General features: G+C 49.2%; 1 protein-coding gene across 1 annotated transcript in view; it reads right to left on the reverse strand.

Moving 5' to 3' along the window:
* Nucleotides 1-684: 684 nt before the first annotated feature.
* Nucleotides 685-23133, reverse strand: part of RELB (RELB proto-oncogene, NF-kB subunit) — a 36505-nt gene continuing 14056 nt past the window's right edge. Inside the window, exons 2-11 of the mRNA XM_060258295.1 lie at nt 22877-22933; nt 19556-20067; nt 15793-15950; nt 14018-14109; nt 11481-11612; nt 9099-9203; nt 6496-6711; nt 4418-4486; nt 4036-4113; nt 685-1761 (exon numbers count right to left, since the gene is read on the reverse strand). Coding sequence (XP_060114278.1) covers nt 1394-1761; nt 4036-4113; nt 4418-4486; nt 6496-6711; nt 9099-9203; nt 11481-11612; nt 14018-14109; nt 15793-15950; nt 19556-20067; nt 22877-22933 — 1787 coding nt within the window. The 3' untranslated portion in view covers nt 685-1393. The remainder of the gene's footprint in view (nt 1762-4035; nt 4114-4417; nt 4487-6495; nt 6712-9098; nt 9204-11480; nt 11613-14017; nt 14110-15792; nt 15951-19555; nt 20068-22876; nt 22934-23133) is intronic.

A 23133-nucleotide genomic window follows, 5' to 3' on the forward strand; every position in this document is an offset into this window, starting at 1 on the left:
GCTCCAGTGCACACCCTCCTAAAGCCGTGCACGTTACCCCACAAGCTCGGGAGACCCCCAGTCTATAAGACCACTCCACTGTAGCCTGTAAACTTCACAAGTTTGGAGAGTCAACACCAGGGGTCCTCAAACTTCGGCCCGTGGGCCAGATGCGGCCTGCTGAGGACGTTTATGCGGCCCGCCGGGTTATGGCAAAATCAGACCGGAAGTGACGTTTGACCTAAACTCGCATTAGCAACGCACACTTCCGGCACTGGGCTGAGGCGGCAAAGACAGAGTGTGAGGCGATACCGAGGTGAGGTGAGTTCCCAGCCTGGGGTGTGTGGTGTGGGGAAGGGAGAGAGATGCAGAAGACGGAGAACTGACGGCCCGCAGCCTTGTACAGTAACGGCAACCACCACAGCAGTCCGGCCCTCCAACAGTCTGAGGGACGGTGAACTGGCCACCGATTTAAAAAGTTTGAGGACCCCTGGTCAACACAGTCGCTCTAGGGGGAAGGAAAGTTCATAACCCCCACTTGCCACCCGTCTCGTCTCTCCCTCGCCCCTGCTCCCATAATGCTTTCTGCCTCTTCTGTTTTGCACACGCGCATACATGAATGGTTTAAAAGTGGTATAAACTGTCACTTCCAAGAGATCCCCCTTCTGGGGAGTAATACAGAGGAAAGGAGCCGAAGTCTGCACACCAGAATACAAAAGCAATTCATTGTACGTTAAAAACTTCAGTCATTTTTAAAAGATCTCCAATGTGAAGATTCGGAAAGAGGCACTGGGCGTCAAAAAGAGTGGAGGTGACCAACCTAAAGAGACGAGCAGTTTGCTGAGATGGCATTGTCGGCCTTGGACCTCCACGAAGTTAAAATACTCCATGGTGTAAAATAAAAGGAGGGAAAATCTCAGTGACGAGACTGGAGCAGAAGGAGTTGGAGATCACAGGACCACGATTGCTCTTGCAGCAAGGTCAGGGGGAGGACTAAACGTGTGGGTGGGACCAGGAGGAAGAAATCTTGCCTCCTCCTACAAGGTCAACATTTTGCCCAGCATCCCAATCAGCTTTGTTAAGGCAGTATCACTGGCCCATTCTACAGATAGAGAAAATCGAAGACGACATCCCGGGAGAGCAAATTCAGGCCGTCCTGGTCTGACCTTTACAGGTAATGCCTTTCCTCTCCCACTTCACTAGTAGTGCAATTTTTTCCTTCTGGTTTGCGTTTTGCCTGCGTCCGCACAGAGACAAGGGTCCCTCAGACAGATCACAGCAAAATTCTTCCCTTCGGATTCCCAGCAGGGAATGCATTCCCCGGTCTCTCTACCGAGCAGCTCACCATGGTCAGTACGGTTCAAAATGGAGCGTTAGGCCTCTTCCGGGAGAGGCTTCGGCGGGCCACGATCCTTCACAAGTTCCCCAAAGTGCCTGCTGCCGTCAGCTTGGCCTCCATTTCCGCCTTGGCTTCGGCCTCTTTATACTGGCTGGGAAACAGGCTACTTCCTACCAGGCTGGCCACGCCTTCCGGCTCGCTCTCCCCAGAGAGCGGGAGAGGGGCAGAGAGGCCGGGGTGGAGGGCGTAAGAGTCTAGGAGCAACTCGTGGTCTGCCTCATCAGGGAGGTCCATGGCGCCGGGCAGCAGAACGTCGCTCAAGCTGGGGCTGGCATAAGAAGAGAAGTCGGGGAGCAGGCTATAGTCCTCGAAGGCCGGCGGCAACGTGATGTGCTCCAAGGTGTACGGGTAGTTCTCGTCTTCCAGGTGGGTCATGGGGCCAGCTGCAACCAGAACAACATTAAAGGTCAAGGTCGTCCCCTGTGCAAGAACCAGTCGTTGCCGACTCTGGGGTGGCGTTGCTTTCGCAACATTTTCACGGCAGGCTTTTTACGGGGTGGTGCAGAGTGGTAAAGGAGCAGTACTGCAGTGCTGTGATCTGAACTCTCTGCTCACGACCTGAGTTGACTCAGCCTTCCATCCTTCGGAGGCCGGTAAAATGAGTCCCCAGCTTGCTGGGGGGAAAGTATAAAAGACTGGGGAAAGCAATGGCAAACCACCCCGTCAAAAGTCTGCCGTGAGAACGTTGTGAAAGTGACGTCACCCCAGAGTTGGAAACGACTGGTGCTTGCACAGGGACCTTTCCTTTTCCTTTCCTTGCCATTGCCTTCCCCAGTCATCTACACTTTCCCCCCAGCAAGCTGGGGACTCATTTTAGAAGAAGAAGAAGATATTGGATTTATATCCCACCTTCCACTCCGAAGAGTCTCAGAGCGGCTCACAATCTCCTTTACCTTCCTCCCCCACAACAGGCACCCTGTGTGGTGGGTGGGGCTGGAGAGGGCTCTCACCGCAGCTGCCCTTCCAAGGACAACCTCTGCCAGAGCTCTGGCTAACCCAAGGCCATTCCAGCAGCTGCAAGTGGAGGAGTGGCGAATCAAACCCGGTTCTCCCAGATAAGAGTCCGCACACTTAACCACTATATCAAACTGGCTCTCCATTTTACCGACCTCGGAAGGATGGAAGGCTGAGTCAACCTCAAGCTGGCTACCTGAACCCAGATTCCGCCGGGATCAAACTCAGGTCGTGAGGAGAGCTTAGGACTGCGGTACTGCAGCTTTACCACTCTGCGCCACGGGGTGCATTACACAACAACAGAAACAGAGCACAACAAGGAACTGTGTGACAAATAACTTTCCAAGCTTTTAAAATACTCAAATACAACTTTATAGCTCTAAGAGCAACTTCAAAAATCAATTCATTACAACCTTAAAGGCAAACAACAGCACTGAAGGTGTGTGGAAAAACAGTCAGGTAAGAGACCATAACTGTTCCCGAGTAGTTCCTTTGAGACTTTTACTCAGTTCCACTCAATATTCCATACAGGTAAATCTCTCTTTCCACTGAAAATAATCCATAAGGCTACGATATTTTGCTGACTAAACATGAGGGAAGTGTCTCCATGTTTAATAGATATCTCTGCCCGTCTCTTCAAATGGGATTGGATCCTCAAAATGACAGACCATCACTCCTCTTTTCCTCTGCGACTATACTTTTAAGCGCGTTTCAGGGCTGCACGCAGCAACCCAAAGTTTACCAAGAGCACGCAGTAGTTTTAGCAACACTCTTATACTTCCTTCCTGAATTGATTTTGAAGTTACTCTCAGAGCTATAAAGCAACCAGAACAACGGTATTACCACCCCTTGCTGCTGAGCAAGGCAGCTAAGATTGACTCACAGCCCTCTCACCCAAGGAGAAACAGGCGTCGCTGGTCGACATCCCCCCTCCCAGTCAGGATCGGAACCCAAAATTCCCCTGGAACTCCAGAACGACTAATACAGGGGTCTCCAACAAGGTGCCCCAGGGTGCCATGGCACGTGCCAACACCTTTCCAGGTGCCCATCAAGCATTTTTAGAAAGTGGATGGGGCGAGGTGATTGTCAGATGTTTGAGAGCCCCAAGACAGGGAGGAAGGAAGGGAAGGGAAGGGAGGGATGGAGGCAGGAAGGGAGGGAGGGGGAGGGAAGGAAGGAAGGAGAGGGAGGGAAGTAGGAGGGAGAGAGGGAGGGAAGAAAGGAGGGAAGGAGAAGGGAGGGAGGGGGAGGAGAGAAGGAAAATGAAGGGAGGGAGGGGGAAGGAAGGAAGGAGGGGGAGGGAGAAGGGAGGGATGGAGGCGGGAAGAAAGGAGGGAAGGAGAAGGGGGAGGGAAGGGAGGAGGGAAGGAAAAGGAAGAGAGAGGGGGAGGGAAGGGAGGAAGGAAAAAGAAGGGAGGGGGAGGGATGGAAGGAGGGGGAGGGAGGGAGAAGGAAGGGAGGGATGGAGGCAAGAAGAAGGGAGAAGGGGAGGGAAGGAAGGGAGGGAGGGGGAGGGAAGGAAGGAAGGAGGGGAGGGAGGAGCAAAGAGCGGCTCCATTGTTGGCTGCACGTGCAGGCTGGGAGGGCTGCAAGCAAGGGGGAAACCAGAGGGGAAAGCTGGCTTGTGGCCCCTAAAGACATGGGGGCCCAGAGGCCAGTACCTACTTGACCTAATTGTTAATCCGGCTCTGCACCCAACTGACCTGTTGCTGGGGCCATGCCGAAATAGTCCATGTAGCCAGGCTTCTTTTTCTTCCTCTTCGCTTCAATCCCGTGAGGATCTGGCAAGGCAAAAGCCAAAAGGAAACCTTATCACATTTGAGCCACAGAAAGTGCAGGCAGATGGAAACCACCGACTCCGGAACCAGGGGTGGAATTCCAGCAGGAGCTCCTTTGCCTATTAGGCCACACCCCCTTGATGTAGCCAATCCTCCAAGAGCTTACAAAAAAGAGCCTTGTAAGCTCTTGGAGGATTGGCTACATCAGGGGGTGTGCCCTAATATGCAAAGGAGCTGCTGCTAGAATCCCTCCCCTGTCCAGAAACATTTCCTCAGGCAGGGCCAGGGGGGCTAGGAGCACACAAACCTGGGCCAGAGAGCTCCTCCAAGACATCCGGCATGCCTTGTTTCCGCTTCTTGTTCACTCTGTATGTATCTGCAGAGAGAGGCAACCAGGCTTGTCAGCGCAAACTGCAAGCATGCGCACACGCATACACTCCCCCCCAAAAAAATCTGCACCCTGGGAGGACAAACGTTGCAAATATCCAGGTGATTACAAAAGCAAACCGGGGAAATTTGAGTACCGCCTTGTCGCACCAAGTATTATTTATGCATAGCTGCTAGGGTTGCCGAGTCCAATTCAAGAAATATCTAGGGATTTTGGGGGTGGAGCCAGGAGACCTTGAAAATGTTTCTTCAAGGCAGCAGTCCGCTATCCAACCGGCGCGGCGACACGATTCTGGCTATTTCATTTCCGACTTCCATGGGCCACAATGATTACGAGGAACTAACATTACCATAAAATTAATACCAAAAATATCTTTTACGACATGCTGGAAAAACAAATAGCAAACTCAGTCTTACCCCGTGCTATGGCAGCTGTTCTCAAACGCTTCAGCTCACTATGCACAATGGCACAAATAGATTCTCAAAGCAGAAACTTCCCGACGTGTGTTAAATAAGCAACCACAGGTGTTCCTAGCTACTGCTATGTACAAAAATTATACAAAATGATCAAATAAACACAGATAACTCCAGTGAAACATTACACATTTTCACGGTACCACCTGCATCTGAAAGTTGAGGATACAGAAGGAAACGGTACCTTCCTACTTCAAGCATCTGCGACTGGATTTCCTTTTTGAGTTGATTTATGAATTTTGGACTATGAATTGGACTGAAAAGTTACATGAATTCTGAACATGAGTAAATGATGTATTGAGTGAGGATAGCATCATATAATTATCCTATTAGGAGGGGGATAGGATAATATAATTATTGGAAATATAGTATACAGCATTAGGGTTTGTAGAATCTTTCGGGCTCAAGTGCCATGTTCTACTGGAGAAAGTTTTCCTTCCAGACGTTTCGTTCTCAGCTGCGGAGAACATCCTCAGTGGCGTTGCAGCCGGAGCAGGCGCTCTGACCTTCTTGGCTGCTGTGCCAAGAAGTTCCACAGAACAATCAGCACAGTCAACAACCATCTTCCTTATCTTCACACCCCTTCCAACCCTCCCAGCAATTAACACAGAACAATGGTCACATTCAACAGCCAGTTTCCTTATCACTACCCTTCCAGGAAGCCCCACCAAACAATGGGCACATCCACAAACCAATTGCCCTTTCATCACACCCCCTCCAGCCTACAAATAGCAGCTCTCCAGCAGCCCTGGCCCCACTCAATGCACAGCAGCCAAGAAGGTCAGAGCGCCTGCTCCGGCTGCAACGCCACTGAGGATGTTCTCCACAGCTGAGAACGAAACGTCTGGAAGGAAAATTTTCTCCAGTAGAACACGGCACTTGATCCCGAAAGATTCTACAAACCCTAATGATGTTACCAGCCGTGAAAACCTGACATCTTTGATAGTATACAGCGTTTCGTGAGTTTCTAAACATCTGCACGCTGTGGTTTCCTGTTGTGTATAAAATCCCCAGGTGGGAGCAAGGGACCCCCCAGTTTGGAGGCCCTTACCCCACATCAGGGTCATCAGAAAGCGGGGGGAGGGGAGGGAAATGTCTGCTGGAAACCCTATGGAGACTTATTTCCATAGGAAATGATAGAGAATTGATCTGTGAGTATCTAGGGCTCCGAAGGGGGAGCTGTTTTTTGAGGTAGAGGCACCAAGTTTTCAGTATAGCATCCAATGCCTCTTCCCAAAATACTCCCCAAGTTTAAAAGAGATTGGACCAGGGAGTCCAATTCTATGAGCCTCGAAAGAAGGTGCCCCTATCCTTCATTATTTCCTGTGGAAGGAAAACATTTAAAAGGTGTGTGGTCCCTTTGAATGTGATGGCCAAAACTCCATTTGGAGTTCAATTATGCTTGTCACACCCTTGGCTCCTGGCTCCACCGCAGTGTCTCCTGGCTCCACCCCCAAAGTCCCCAGATATTTCTTGAATTGGACTTGGCAACCCTAGTTGGGAGAGGAGGGTGATAGGATTTACCGTTGTCCTTGGGCAGGTACAGGAAACTGAAGGGGTCACTGGAGACACTGTCCGTCAAGCGCCTCAGGTACACTTCCACTTCAACCGGCTCTACAATGTCCAGGTGCTGGTAGGGCGGTGTCTTGAAGACAATGGCCACCTGGCGGTGAACATCCGCTTGGGAAAAATCAGCCTTGGCTTCCCACGAGTCCTTCCGGAAGACTATGGAGATATCTTCTGCGTGGGCAAAACAGAAGGTGGTGTGAGGAGTGGAAGGCATGCAAGGCAAGTAAGAGAGTCTGTGGCGCTGAGGGAAACGCAAAGGCAGCCATTTTATCTGCCAATAAGAAACAGAAGCAAAGATGCCCAGAACCAGCAAAATAAAGCTTTCAGGCAGATTTCATAGTTGAATCTGTTATAATTCATTTGTGTTGCATTTTGTATTAATTTTTCCTCTACCCAGGATGCAAGCAGAGGCCAATCCAAAGCCAGAAAAATGACTAGATAGGATTGCCTTTTGCTCACTAACACCAGCCATTTCCCATCCCTTTCCTCAGTAATTTCAGTCACGGGAGAAAAAAGAATGGGGGAGATGCTGCCAACCATGAGTCTAGCAAATTTCTCCCATCTCTATGGTAATGATCATAGAGCAGTTGGGATACCATCACCCAGAGTTTTTGTCACATCCTCCAAAACTCCCCCCAGAAGTGATATCACATCCTCTGTATTCTTACTATAGAGACAGGAGAAGTTGCTAAAGCATCTTCTAGTTCGGATACCTAGAGCGTCATCCAGATTTTCTGTCACACCCTTCAACATTCCCCCACCCCCGGAAGTGATGTCATATCCTCTTCGCTCTTTACTACAGAGAACAGGAAAATTGCTACCGTGTTGGTGCCATCATGTCCCCCTGAAACTCCACCACTCCCAGGCACTGCCTCCAAAATCTTCCATCATTTGCCAGCAGACGTCCGACAACCGCACAGCTATAAGTTTGGATTCTTGGCCTCCCACTGCTGGACACAAAATCTGGCCTACAGTATACCTGGCCGGATACAAATCTGTTCCATCTAGCCACTGTCGGGGCAAATGCCAAAATATGCTCACCGCTGAGCACACAAAGTATGGAAGGAATTTATTTTTTTTTGCCCTGGCCTAAAGTCCAGCAAAGAGCCTAACAACATGGTGGGCTGTTCCCATCTCCAGCCCCCTCTCACCGCACACTAGGGCTGCCAAGCCCCCGGTCTGGGGGGTTCCCAACCTGCTTGCCCAGATTAAGCCGATGGGGGGAGCCTTCCCGGACATCGTCAACATGATGACATCACCTGGAAGTGACGTCATTGCGCTGGTGCCAGTGCGCGGCGGCCACTCTAGGCATTTCCGGGAAAACTATGGCTTTCCCAGACGCTCTAGCCATTTGGGAGGGAAAACTCTATGGTACAAGTTACCATAGAATTTTCCCCTCCCGAATGGTTTGAGTCTGGGAAAACCATAGGGTTGCCAATCCCCAGGTAGGGGCAGGGAATCCCCCGATTTGAAGACCCTCCCCCCGCTTCAAGGTCAGAAAGCGGGGGGAGGGGAGGGAAATGACTGCTGGGAACTCTATTATTCCCTATGGAGATTTATTCCCATAGAAAATCATGGAGAATTGATCACCGGGTATCTGGGGCTCTGGGGAGGCTGTTTTTTGGGGTAGAGGCACCAAATTTTCAGTATAGCATCTAGTGCCTACCCCCAAAATACCCTCCAAGTTTCAAAACTATTGGACCAGGGGGTCCAATTCTATGAGCCCCAAAAGAAGGTGCCCCTTTCCTTCGTTATTTCCTTTGGAAGGAAGGAATTGAAAAGGTATGCTGTCCCTTTAAATGTGATGGCCAGAACTCCCTTTGGAGTTCAATTATGCTTGTCACAGCCTTGATTTTGGTTCCACCCCTAATGTCTCCTGGCTCCACCCCCAAAGTTCCCAGATATTTTTTAATTGGACTTGGCAACCCTAGAAAACATAGTTTTTTTCTGGAAATGCCTAGAGCTGCCGTGAAGGCTGTCACCAGTGTGATGATGTCACTTCCGGATGATGTCATTGTGTCACGCATGAAAGTCCCCCACCGGAGACCTAAGGGGACTTGGCAACCCTACCACATGCTGAGGATCCAATCCAAATCACCCAAGAACAGCCCCCACCCATCAGCTTAGCAGGATTCAGAGACAGCCTATCTAGGGTTGCCAACTCCTGCCCGAGAAATCCCAGATTTGGGGGTTCTGTCTGTAGACAGGCTTTTTTTGAGCAGGAACGTAAGGTACACAGTTCTGGCTGGCTTGGCATCAGGGGTGCGGCCTAATATGCTAATGAGGTCCTGCTGGGTTTCTTCTACAAAAAAGCCCTCTGTGAAACAATGGTGACATCAGAGGGTGTGGTCTAATATGCAAATGAGTTCCTGCTGGGCTTTTTCAACCAAAAAAGCCCTGCCTGGGAGCATTATTCTAACTTCATCCTCACTAAGTGTTCATCCTTTCTAGGACTAACGGCAGGCAAACAGGCAGGATAGATGGGACAGATGTGGCCCACAGCCCAGTTGTTGATGAATGTCCAGCCTCCGAAAGACCCTAAAGCTCACAAGGCTTACCTTTCTGGACTTTGTCACACAGCATATAGAGTTCCTCTCCACCTGCGCAGGATCCGTACTCCCTATTCAGCCGGTAGATCTTCAGCTCCGATGTGTTTGTGGATTCTGCGCACACCAAGGCTCAGTGTCAAAATTTGGCTCTGTTTAAACAACAACCCATTTTTCTTCATGCTTTCCACACACACAAACAAAACACTCCTCCTTTTGAGTGGTTAAGATCAGGAGAGCCCCTTCCCTGTATGTGCCACTATTCTCACAAAGGCAAGACGGCTGGCTGCTAAGGACAGGGACTTCTCTGTGATGGCCCCTGATTGCTGGAACTTTCTCCTCACAGAACTGTGCCTGGCAGCCCACTCCCTATTGTAGGCAGTTTTACCAGCTGGAAAATTTCAGCCCTGCCAACTGGAGAAAGTAGAAGGAGTAATCCAACTACAGGGGCTGATGGGAAAAAAGGGGGACCTTCACCAGAGGAAACCATGATTCTCTGCTTAGGCCACACCTACAGAACAACCAGTGTTTAACTTACATGGCCAGTTTGGTGTAGTGGTTAAGTATGTGGACTCTTATCTGGGAGAACCGGGTTTGATTCCCCACTTCTCCACTTACAGCTACTGGAATGGCCTTGGGTCAGCCATAGCTCTTGAAGAGGTTGTCCTTGAAAGGGCAGCTGCTGTGAGAGCCCTCTCAGCCCCACTCACCTCACAGGGTGTCTGTTGTGGGGAGAGAAGATAAAGGATATTGTAAGCCGCTCTGAGTCTCCGATTCAGAGAGAAGGGCGGGGTATAAATCTGCAATTCTTCTTTCCTTCCAAAGAAGCTCAGAAATTAACATTAAGGCAGAACAGGGTTGCCCAACATAGCACCCATGGGCACCACAGTGCCCACTTCCCTTGGATCTCTGCAGAGCTTTTCAGAAAGCTGGTGGGGCTGTGTAAGCCAGGAATTGTTATTAGCTGCCCTCTTTCAAACAAGAGGGTTTTCGCATGGAGGATCGGGAAGAGTGGGAAGCCCCAGGGCTTCCCTTAGGCAGTGTGTAGTTTCATTCCCACTTCAGGATTTTCTTCTTCCCAAGAGGCGTGAGGTATTCCCTTTGGCTTTGCCTTCTGTGGCGGCCATTTTGGGATGGTGCTCACCACACTCTCAAAATTTCAATGGTGCCCCCAGGCCCAAAAAGGTTGGGGGTCCCTGAAGTAGAAGATGAACAGAGTATTGTGAACAAACACACACGCACACGATGGCCCAAGATTTCTGACTATAAACCGAAGACCAAGTATCTGTATTGCCTTTCTCAGAAGTCCCTTGACCAATACTGAACTTTGATACTGAACAAAGATATCAAAGTGCAGATAAAAATACCAATATGTTATTACCTCAGGGTTATTTAAAAGACCATCACATAATAATTACATGGTAATATAAAACATCTTGATTTTTAAAAATGAATGCGTGATATCCATTTAAAATAAACTCAGCATCTTAAAAATAATTAGTATAATTACTATAACTGGTATTTTATGGTGTAGTATTTTATATATAATTAGTTTTTGATACTTATCTCTTGAGAAATCTTGCTTGCTTTTTAAAATTATAGTTAATTTATAATAATTATAGGATACGTTAATATTTTAAAATCATTTAATAATATAATATTATGGTAAGATTAAATGTCTAATATTTCATTTGTAATATCTGAAGGCTGAAGAAATTTTAGTATCTCGCTAATTAGATAGCAGTCTGAAATATTTGTTGCCGTAGCTGTATTAAAGCCTTATTAAGATCAAGAGGAAACACCTTTGAATATTGCAAATATGTTAAATATTTCAAATATATATCTTAAATATTATATCCCTGACATCTTCAATGGTCCTTGTTATTTGTAAATATGTAAAATCTTTTTTTCCAAATCTTTATCCCCCCTTCCCTTTTTCCTTTCTGTATCCCCGTTTTTTAAAAAAACAAAAACAATTATTGCCAGGTTTAAAAAAATAATAATAATGAATTTAGCATGGTTACGGGTAAAGTCCAAGTTTTTTAGAATCTCTTTAAAAGCCCATTTGTTGCCCCAGGATTTTAACTGAGGCAAGAGCATTCCAGGACTTTGCCACGAAACTCATTTCCAGCATCGAGACTCACTCCTGGGGGGGAAGCACACCTGAGTCTGTGCCGAATTCCTTTCCCTCGCTGCCACCCTCTTCTGGTACACATTGTATATCCACATTCCCTGGCTATTTTCGGCCTCTCTTCTCAAGGACACTGGATCCGACAGATCCCTAACACCCCGCCTCTCACTCTGCTGGGCTTTGCCTTCGCTTTCTCCCATTATATTCCTTAATTGGCATGGACTTTCCCTTCCCCAAACTCTCCCCACACCCCCAATACTCACTCTTGTCAAAGATTGGCTCCGATAGGACAGGACTGAGACGCCGCGTCTCTCCCGAGGCGTCCTGGTAGGAAGCCTGAAAGCAGATGCGGACCACGTTCATGTCGACCTCTTGGTGGTTCTTCAAAGAGCCGGCTGTCCGAAGAGAGGGAAGATTTGCAGCCCAGGCGCAGCACAGTAGACGCAAACTTATGCAGCCCAGCGAGCTTAACCTCCCACTGCCCCTACACCACAGTTGCCAAGTCCAAGTTGGGAAATGCTAGGACTTTTCTGAGGGCACGCCTGGGGAGAGCAAAATCCAGGGTGCGGAGAGAATTCAGCAAGGATGTGATTCTACCAAGGGGTTTTTTTTGTAGCAGGAACTCCTTTGCATATTAGGCCACACACCTCTGATGTAGCCAATCCTCCAAGAGCTTTCAGGGCCTACTGCAAGTTCCAGGAATCTGGCCAGACACCTCCTCCACCCCACTGCACAGAGCTTATTTCATTCTTGCTACTTGCTGGTAAAATTCTATTAGCTCAGAAATGGGAAAAGAGCAGTGTTCCTTCTATAGTGTTCACAACCTGAGTTCGATCCCGGCAGAAGCTGGTTCAGGTAGCCAACTCCAGGTTGACTCAGCCTTCCATCCTTCCGAGGTCGGTAAAATGAGTCCCCAGCTTGCTGGGGGGGAAGTGTAGATGACTGGGGAAGGCAATGGCAAACCACCCCATAAAAAACCTGCCATGAAAACATTGTGAAAGCAACGTCACCCCAGAGTCGGAAATGACTGGTGGTTGCACAGGGGGACTGTGGAAAGGCTTCTGTATATGATTTTTTAAAAGCTTTTTTTTTTAAAGCTTTTTTTGTAAAGTAGAGAAAGAAGTACTTTTCTCCCTTTCTCACAATACAAGAACTCGTGGTCATTCGATGAAATTGCTGAGCAGACAGGTTAAAACAGATAAAAGGAAGTACTTCTTCACCCAAAGGGTGATTAACATGTGGAATTCACTGCCACAGGAGGTGGTGGCAGCCACAAGCATAGCCACCTTCAAGAGGGGTTTAGATAAAAATATGGAGCAGAGGTCCATCAGTGGCTATTAGCCACAGTGTGTGTGTATGTATAAAAATTTTTGCCACTGTGTGACACAGAGTGTTGGACTGGATGGGCCATTGGCCTGATCCAACATGGCTTCTCTTATGTTCTTATGTGACACAGAGTGTTGGCCTGGGTGGGCCATTGGCCTGATCCAACATGGCTTCTCTTATATTCTTATGTGACACAGAGTGTTGGACTGGATGGGCCATTGGCCTGATCCAACATGGCTTCTCTTATGTTCTTATGTCCGTAACGTATTTTTTATTTTTGTTATAATAAAATTGATAAAATGCAAGCTCCAGGAAGACTGGCTACATCAGAGGATGTGGCCTAATATGCAAAGGAGTTCCTGCTACAAAAAAAATCCTGACTCATCGCACAGAGTGTATTTTCCAAAAGTGCAGTTTTCTCCAGGGGAACTGATCTCTGCAGCTGACGTATTTAAGAGAGCTTTTCTGTACAGATGACAGGGCTGTGCTGCACAAAACAGCTCACAAACTTACTTGGCAAAATTATTAGGGACTAGGGTTGCCGGGTCCCTCCTGGCAACCAGTGGAGGGATAGAGATGTGGTGTCGCACAGGAAGTGAGGTCATCCACCTGCCACTTCTGAGCAACGCTGTGGTCTTTGAGCAAAAACTCGATGGTAAAACCAGCTTCCAGATTTGCCCAAATACCAGAGTGCCACTCAAAGTTGGCAACACTGGTTGGAACAGAGGAAGCAGAGGAACGGTTGGGCTCAGGGCCAGGATAAGAGCTAAAGAAGGGCTGAATTTCTCCTGCAAAACGTTGGTCTGAATTCAGCACCTGCTGGGTAAGTGGTGTCAAACATGGAGCCCGGTGGCTGAATCACGCCCTCGGAGGGCTCCTATCAGGCCCCTGAGCAACTGACTCTTGTCTGTTTCCTTCTTCCCCTCTCTTGCTTCCTTCTGCATCTCAGCTTGCTTTATAAGGCTCGCTCAGTCGCACAGCAGAGCTTCAGAGCAAAACCTCTATTTTCTCCATTGGCTGAGGCTCTTCCTCCTCCTGGTCCCCTGGGGAAGAAGGGAAAGAGCCAGAGCTTCCTTTGCCCAGTTCCCTGGATCCCCTGGGAGAAATACAAAGAAAGCACCTTTAAGATCAACAACTGCTAATATTTGAAGCATGTTTTATTTTAAGGAGGGTTTTTTTAGTCATGTTTGTCTGTGTCCTTTAAAAAGTTTCTCTCTCTGCTACCTGATCTTAAATAGGTACACACATGGCCTGGCCCAGCCAGGTCTCATTTAGATCAGATCCGGCCCTCATAACAAATGAGTTCGACGCCCCTGTGCTAGGCCAGTGAGGCTGTGTAAGAACTTTGTCCTGGTTCAAACCCTGCAGAAGACAGGGCCTCAAGCTGGGAAGCCACGCAGATGACCCCACCCCTTCCCAAGAAGAAACCCTGGCTCCTCGAGGCCAGCCACGGCACTTGGAAGGCCCTTCTCACCTTTAAAAGGGTCGATCCCCAGATGCAGCTTCCTGTCGATGGATTCCTCAATGTCCTTCTTCTTGACGCACTGGATCCCAAGGTTGTTGAAACTACCAAGCGATCAGAGGAGAGCGGGCGGGTGAGGGAGCCGAGGGAAACCACGTTGGAGCAAGTGGGGCAAAAAGGAAAAGAAGGGGGGAGTGGCTTCGCTCTAGACCAGGGGTGGCCAAACTGCGGCTCGGGAGCCACGTGTGGCTCTCTCACACATATTGTGTGGCTCTCGAAGCCCTCGCTGCCCCATTGGTTGGCTTTAAGAAGGCATTTCTCTCTTTAAACCGCTTATCTAAGACAACCCAGATGACTTGGAGAATGTATTTAAACTTACTTCCCTTCTCTATCTATCTATATCTTTTTCTTTCTTTCTATCTTCATCTATCTTTGTGTGTCTTTCTTTCTCTATCTTTCTCTCTCCATCTATCCTTCTCTATCTAGCTATTCTTCTCTATCTTTCTTTCTCTACCCTTCTCTATCTTTTTCTTTCTTTCTATATATATCTTTATCTATCCTTCTCTATCCTTTTCTATCTTTCTTTCTCTATCTATCCTTCTCTATTTTTCCCTATCTATCATCTATCCATCCTTCTCTCTTTCTCTATCTATCTATCCATCCTTCTCTATGTTTATCTATCCTTTTCTCTTTCGCTATCTATTTATCCTTCTCTATCTTTATCCATTTCTATCTTTCTGTATCTTTCCTTTTCTATATTTCTTTATCTATCTATCTATCTATCTATCTTTCCCTATCTATCTATCCTTCTCTATCTTTCTCTATCTATCCTTCTCTATCTTTTTCTATCTTCTTCTATCTATCCTTCTCTATCTTCCTCTATCCTTTTCTATCTTTCTGTATCTATCCTTCTCTATCTTTCCCTATCTATCTATCATCTCCCCATCCTTCTCTATCTTTATCTATCCTTCTCTATCTTTATCTATCTATCTATCTATCCATCCTTCTCTTTCTTTATCTATCTCTATCCTTCTCTTTCTATCTACCTACCTACCTTCCTGCTCTCAGACACCCGGCGTTCATGTCTTGCAGCTCTCAAACATCTGATGTTTATTCTATGCGGCTCTTAGCTTAAGCAAGTTTGCCCCCCCCCCCCCCGTTCTGCTCCCACCCCTTCCCTATATCCGAAGTTTGGAACAGAGAGCAGCCCGTTCAGCTCACCATCCTATCTGCTGGTTCCACCAGGACGGCTTTATCCTGTGGGCAGAGGGGAAACTCGCCAAGGGCTCATCACTGCCAAGGGGGACCGCCATGTGCAAGAGAGTGACTGCGCCCTGCCCAGCGCGTGAGGAAAACTGGACAAACGACACATGTTGCTCCTACCCCACTTGAGACTGAGTGTGCACCCGCCCCCTTTCTCTGTACGTTCAATCATACACAAGTATAACCAGGGGTGGAATTCTAGCTCCTTTGCATATTAGGCCACACACCCCTGATGTAGCCAATCCTCCAAGAGCTTACAAGGCTCTTTTTTGTAAGCTCCAGGAGGATTGGCTACATCAGGGGCGTCTGGCCTAATATGCAAAGGAGCTCCTGCTAGAATCCTGCCTCTAACAGCATCAATGCTCATCAACATCACAAAACAGCATTCCTGATCATGGGGCAGTCAGCGTGTTCGGTCACGAGCAGAACACGCACAGTCCAACGCGCCTTTTGCGTAGCACCCCCAGCCAGGACCACACAGTGACGCTCTCCCAACAAAGCGTCAAAGAAATCCGCAGCCTCACCTGTGCTTAGGGTTAATTCGGGGCTTCAGGGTCACCTCACACAGCCCGTCGTGGCAGTCCTTCCCCACCAGGCTGTGGGGGTGGATCCGGTGAGGTCGGTCTTTCCACACCAAGCAGGCCGTCACCTTCACTTCCGGGTTCCCCTCAAAGTTCTGCAGCTGGAGGAAGTCAAGACCAAACCAGTGACATTCCTCTCAGACATTGACCTGAACTCAGGAGAACTCAGATAGAAGAAGATGATGATGAAGAAGATATTGGATTTATATCCTGCCCTCCACTACAAAGAGTCTCAGAGTGGCCTACAATCTCCTTTCCCTTCCTCCCCCACAACAGACACCCTGTGAGGTAGATGAAGATATTGGATTTATATCCCGCCCTCCACTACAAAGAGTCTCAGAGCGGCCTACAATCTCCTTTCCCTTCCTCCCCCACAACAGACACCCTGTGAGGTAGATGAAGATATTGGATTCATATCCCGCCCTCCACTCCGAAGAGTCTCAGAGCGGCTCACAATCTCCTTTACCTTCCTCCCCCACAACAGACACCCTGTGAGGTAGATGAAGATATTGGATTTATATCCCGCCCTCCACTACAAAGAGTCTCAGAGCAGCTCACAATCTCCTTTCCCTTCCTCCCCCACAACAGACACCCTGTGAGGTAGATGAAGATATTGGATTTATATCCCGCCCTCCACTCCAAAGAGTCTCAGAGGGGCTCACAATCTCCTTTACCTTCCTCCCCCACAACAGACACCCTGTGAGGTAGATGAAGATATTGGATTTATATCCCGCCCTCCACTCCGAAGAGTCTCAGAGGGGCTCACAATCTCCTTTGCCTTCCTCCCCCACAACAGACACCCTGTGAGGTAGATGGAGATATTGGATTTATATCCCGCCCTCCACTCCAAAGAGTCTCAGAGGGGCTCACAATCTCCTTTACCTTCCTCCCCCACAACAGACACCCTGTGAGGTAGATGGAGATATTGGATTCATATCCCGCCCTCCACTCCGAAGAGTCTCAGAGCGGCTCACAATCTCCTTTACCTTCCTCCCCCACAACAGACACCCTGTGAGGTAGATGAAGATATTGGATTTATATCCCGCCCTCCACTACAAAGAGTCTCAGAGCGGCCTACAATCTCCTTTCCCTTCCTCCTCCACAACAGACATCCTGTGAGGTGGGTGGGGCTGTGAGGACTCCCACAGCAGCTGCCCTTTCAAGGACAACTCCTGTGAGAGCTAGGGCTGACCCAAGGCCATTCCAGCAGCTGCAAGTGGAGGAGTGGGGGAATCAAACCCGGTTCTCCCAGATAAGTCCCCGCACTTAACCACTACACCAAACTTTCTGTAGGCCAAAAACATGAATGTGTGTATTCTCCCTGCCCTTTGCCTCTGTAGCAGGGTTTTCCCAGTCACAATTGACCTTTCACTTCCCCACAAAGGCTGAATTGTGCTTTACGCATTTGTTTGTTGACAGTTTGCCTACAGCACTTGAAATGTTTGTGTACATTCCGTTACATCATATCAGCCCGGGCATTAGCCAGAAAGGCCGTTCTTAATAGCTCCGTCAATAGGGAGTATTTGCAGAGAGGTGATTACCAGTGTTCCCTCTAAGCTTTATCACTGTCGAGCTAGCTCAGAGTTTTTTAGCCTCCGGCTCACCCATTCTTGTCTGAGCTCAGGAAGAATGGCCCAAGAGCAAAGTAATTTATGAAGTAGCCAAATCACTGGCTTAGTGCCAGTAATTTGCAGTACCCAAACTGCTTGCTTCAATACCAGTAGCTCACATAAGAGAAGCCATGTTGGATCAGGCCAATAGTCCATCCAGTCCAACACTCTGTGTTACAGAGTGGCCAAAAACCCCCAATTGTCATCAGGTGGTCCATCAGTGGGGGTAGAAGCCCTCCCACGGTGCTCCCCACCCCCAAGCACCAAGAATACAGAGCATCCCTGCCCCAGACATAAGAACACAAGAGAAGCCATGTCGGATCAGGCCAATGGTCCATCCAGTCCAACACTCTGTGTCACACAGTGGCCAAAAAAAACCCAATTGCCTTCAGGAGGTCCACCAGTGGGGCTAGAAGCCCTCTCACTGTGCCCCCCCAAAGCACCAAGAATACAGAGCACCACTACCCCAGATAGAGAGTTCCAACAATATGCTGTGGCTAATATCCACTGATGGAGCTCTGCTCCATATGCTTATCCAATCCCTTCTTGAAGCTGGCTATGCTTGCAGCCGCCGCCACCTCCTGTGGCAGTGAATTCTACGTGTTAATCACCCTTTGAGTGAAGAAGGACTTCCTTTTATCCGTTCTAACTCGACTGCTCAGCAATTTCATTGAATGCCCACGAGTTCTCGTATTGTGAGTAAGGGAGAAAAGGACTTCTTTCTCAACCTTCTTTATCCCCTGCATTATCTTGTAAACCTCTATCTGTCACCCCGCAGTCGACGTTTCTCCTAACTAAAGAGCCCCAAAGAGTTTTCACCTTTCTTCATAGGGAAAGGGTTCCAACACAAAACAGAAATTTTGCTCACAAGACTTCGCAGCTTAGAGGGAACACTGTGACTGGTGTTCTCTCTAAGCGGAGTTAGTGTGAGCTAGCCCACAGTTTTTTTAGCCTCCAGCTCAAAACACTTTTGTCTTAGCTCAGGAAGGACGGCAAACTAGTTTCTGCAGTAGCTAAATCACACATTCACAACTTTAAGGCCAGCAGCTCCCAAGGCAGAATTTTCACTCATAAGACTCCACAGCTTAGAAGGAGCATTGTTTTTTCTAGTCATCTCTTGCTCTCTCTACCAATCTTGATATATAAAGCAGGAGTCAAGTGTCACTTTTAAGACCAACCAATTTTTATTTAGAACATAAGCTTCCGTGTGCTCTTAAGCACACTTCATCAGACGAGGAATCCACACGAAAGCTGACGTTCTAAATAAAAATTGGTTGGTCTTAAAGGTGCCACTTGACTCCTGCTTTGTTCAACTGCTTCAGATCAACATGGCTGCCCGCTGGGATCAATCTTGACATATGGTTCTCGCCCTTGCGCTCTAAGCCCCGCCTTCCCTGACTGTGGGTGGAGCTTCCCACCTACACGGCTGCCCACTTGGATCAATCTTGACATATGGTTCTCGCCCTTGCGCTCTAAGCCCCGCCTTCCCTGACTGTGGGTGGAGCTTCCCACCAACACGGCTGCCCACTTGGATCAATCTTGACATATGGTTCTCGCCCTTGCGCTCTAAGCCCCGCCTTCCCTGATTGTGGGTGGAGCTTCCCACCAACACGGCTGCCCGCTTGGATCAATCTTGACATATGGTTCTCGCCCTTGCGCTCTAAGCCCCGCCTTCCCTGACTGTGGGTGGAGCTTCCCACCAACACGGCTGCCCGCTGGGATCAATCTTGACATATGGTTCTCGCCCTTGCGCTCTAAGCCCCGCCTTCCCTGACTGTGGGTGGAGCTTCCCACCAACACGGCTGCCCGCTTGGATCAATCTTGACATATGGTTCTCGCCCTTGTGCTCTAAGCCCCGCCTTCCCTGACTGTGGGTGGAGCTTCCCACCAACACGCCTGCCCGCTTGGATCAATCTTGACATATGTTCTCGCCCTTGCGCTCTAAGCCCCGCCTTCCCTGACTGTGGGTGGAGCTTCCCACCAACACGGCTGCCCGCTTGGATCAATCTTGACATATGGTTCTCGCCCTTGTGCTCTAAGCCCCGCCTTCCCTGACTGTGGGTGGAGTTTCCCTCACAACAGGCCTACACCCTCACCTCAATGGCAGGCAATGTTTTGTTGGTTTCGGTGCTGCATTCCCCAAGGATGCTTCCTGCGGACCTGCCTTCACACTGGTACCGAAAGCGCATCCCTCGCTGTTTGGGCTGCTCTGTGATCATGAGCTTCGGGGGCGGCCGGACATCCTCCTCCACCGGGGGACAAGAGGGAGAGGGCCAAGAAATCTCCGGGCGCCTGCTGCTAAGGGGCGAGGGGTGAGAGGTCGTCCCCCTGGGAACCAGCGTCAAGTGATGGAGGTTTTGAGAGAGTTGGGAGGCCGAGGAGTCTAGCAAGACTGGAGAGGAGGAGAAACTGGACGTCTCGAAAGGCTCCAAGCCCAACTGCGAAAGGCTTGTCCCCATTGGCTCGATGGGTCTCAGCACCCCGGTCGGAGATGCTAACCCGGAGCACCCGCGGATCAGATTGGCCAGCCCGTTCATGGGGACCTGGAGCGGAAGTGCTGCGGAGCCCAGCTCAAACCCGTCCTCCTTGAGTAACTCGTCAATGATTTCTGGAAGGCAAAATGAGAAAGAGAAGAGAAAATGAGAAAGAGAAGTTCAGTTCGGAATGCTACACAGCCTGGGCTCTGATTGGCCCCTTAAGACACAATAGGGTCTATGGGGATCCATCCGCAAGGAAAGGGAGAGGTGGCACGGATATCAATAAAGATAAAGGTAGTCCCCTGTGCATGCACCAGTTGTTTCCGACTCTGGGGTGACGTCGCATCACGACGTTTTCACGGCAGACTTTATACGGGGTAGTTTGCCATAGTCTTCCCCAGTCCTTTACACTCCCCGCCTCAGCAAGCTGGGTCCTCATATGACCGACCTCAGAAGGACGGAAGGTTGAGTCAACCTTGAGCTGGCGACCTGAACCAAGCTTCCGCCGGGATCAAACTCAGGTCGTGAGCAGAGAGCTCGGACGGCAGTACTGCAGCTTTACCACTCCGCACTACGGGGCAGGTTACAGTGAAATAAACGCCAAGCAGTTTATTTCACTGCAGGACCCTTTCAGTGAAAGGGAAGACCGGGGAAGATTGGGTGGGGGTGCTGCAGAGTCTATAGAGGGCATAGCCCCTGTGCCCCCCCCCCCCCCGCTGGCTACAGCCCTGTCTTGGGCCAGCCTTCCTCACAGAGTTGTCGTGAAGATAAAATGCAGGATAGGAGGATGTTGTAAGGTGATTTGGGTCGTCACTGGGGAGAATGGCAGGAGATAAATAGGTAGACAGACATATGAATATATGAAGCTGCCTTATACTGAATCAGACCCTCAGTCCATCAAAGTCAGTATTGTCTACTCAGACAGGCAGCGGCTCTCCAGGGTCTCAAGCTGAGGTTTTTCACGACTATTTGCCTGGACCCTTTTTTAGTGGAGATTGAACCTGGGACCTTCTGCTTCCCAAGCAGATGCTCTGCCACTGAGCCACCGTCCCTCCCCAATAGCAATAAAGTTTAAGACTAGCTCTTCCCCAACTTTTCAGGAGCAACCTATAGACGTCCTACAGGCAGGGGTGGAATTCAAGCAGAAGCTCCTTTGCATATCAGGCCACACACACACACACCCGATGTAGCCAATCCTCCAAGAGTTTAGAACGCTCTTTTTTGTAAGCTCTTGGAGGATTGGCTACAACAGGGGGATGTGGCCTAATATGTTAAGGAGCTCCTGCTAGAATTCCACGCCCTGCCTACAGGGACCCACCAGTTGCTGCTTCCATCCCCTGCAAAAGGCCCTGTCTGTGCCATGGGGCATGCTACACCCACTGACCTCCTCTCCCCTTCTTCCAAGTCAACCTCCTGCTTCCGCAGGGGTCTAAATCCCATGTCCCGGCAGGGCAGGTTGTTGCTGAGATACTGAGCCACTTACATGTACGTACGAATCAATCTTTTAACTCACTAATAGCTACCACGCATCCGTAAGTATACCAACGGGTCACGGATGTATTCCCTCATAAAGGCAGCCTTTCTCCTTACCTGAAGTTCGCCGCGACCCCAGACCCCAGAGTCCTTACCTAATTCATCTGCAAAAGAATCAACAAAATATATATTTTTTTAATCAGAACCAATTCTGTTCCACATGTCTCCGTGGCTTAAGCAGTGAGGACATTCACAACATGACGGAGAATTCAATTTCCATGTCAGCCCAGTTTCCATCAGGTTTCTAAACCAGGTGTGGCCAGACTGTGGCTCAGGAGCCACACGTGGCTCTTTCACACATACTGTGTGGCTCTCCAAGCCCCCGGCCAGCTTGGAGAAGGCACTGGTCTCTTTAAATCACTTCTCCAAGCCAAGCCAGTATCATAATACCCCTGTATAAATCGACGGTGCGGCCTCATTTGGAGTACTGTGTACAATTCTGGTCACCGCACCTCAAAAAAGATATTATAGCACTGGGAAAAGTGCAGAAAAGGGCAACTAGAATGATTAAAGGGTTGGAACACTTTCCCTATGAAGAAAAGTTAAAACGCTTGGGGCTCTTTAGCTTGGAGAAACATCGACTGAGAGGTTGACAAGATTATGCATGGGATAGAGAAGGTCGAGAAAGAAGTCCTTTTCTCCCTTTCTCACAATACGAGAACTCGTGGACATTCAATGAAATTGCTGAGCAGTCGGGCTAGAACAGATAAAAGGAAGTCCTTCTTCACCCAAAGGGTGATTAACACATGGAATTCACTGCCATAGGATGCGGTGGCAGCTACAAGCATAGACAGCTTCAAGAGGGGATTGGATAAGCATATGGAGTAGAGGTCCATCAGTGGCTATTAGCCACAGCGTATTGTTGGAACTCTCTGTCTGGGGCAGCGATGCTCTGTACTCTTGGTGCTTAGGGGGGGCATGGTGGGAGGGCTTCTAGCCCCACTGGTGGACGTCCTGATAGCACTTGGGTTTTTCGGCCTCTGTGTGACACAAAATATTGGACCGGATGGGCCATTGGCCTGATCCAACATGGCTTCTCTTATGCTCTCATGTAAGCCAGATGGCGGCTTGGGGAATGAATTTCAAATGAGTTGCTTTCTTTCCACCTCTCCCTCCCTCCCACCCCCCCATCTCTTTCCTTCCTACCTTCCTTCTTTCCAGCTCCCGAACATCTCACCTTTATTCTATGTGGCTCTCACATTAAGCAAGTTTGGCCACCCCTTTTCTAGACCTTAAGAGGGTAGAGCAATTGAACACCAGGGAAGCAGATGACAACCAGTTGCTCAGGGACCTGATAGGGGCCCTCCGGGGGCCTGATTTGGCCTCAGGGCCGCATGTTTAACACCCCTGGAACAAACTGTTTCCCTACACCCAGGCCACAGTGTACGAGATACTCATAATCCTTACCGGACGTCTCTACGGTTGGCTGCATCACGGACAAACTGGATGCCGAGAGGGCTGCTCCTGCAGAAAGACATACATACAAGATGTTAGAAAGTAGCAGTACTGTCCAAAGTCGCCCAATCCATTCCCTGCCAGGTCATATCGCGTAGATCAGGGAAGGATATGTATGTAACTTCCACACACACCCCACCCCACCAGAGGAGTCTGACAGCAATAAAGGAAGAACAGTCCACATAAAACCAGAGCCAGTTTGGTGTAGT

Source organism: Heteronotia binoei, chromosome 17 (genome assembly GCF_032191835.1).
Source record: "Heteronotia binoei isolate CCM8104 ecotype False Entrance Well chromosome 17, APGP_CSIRO_Hbin_v1, whole genome shotgun sequence".
Taxonomy (NCBI): Eukaryota; Metazoa; Chordata; class Lepidosauria; order Squamata; family Gekkonidae; genus Heteronotia; species Heteronotia binoei.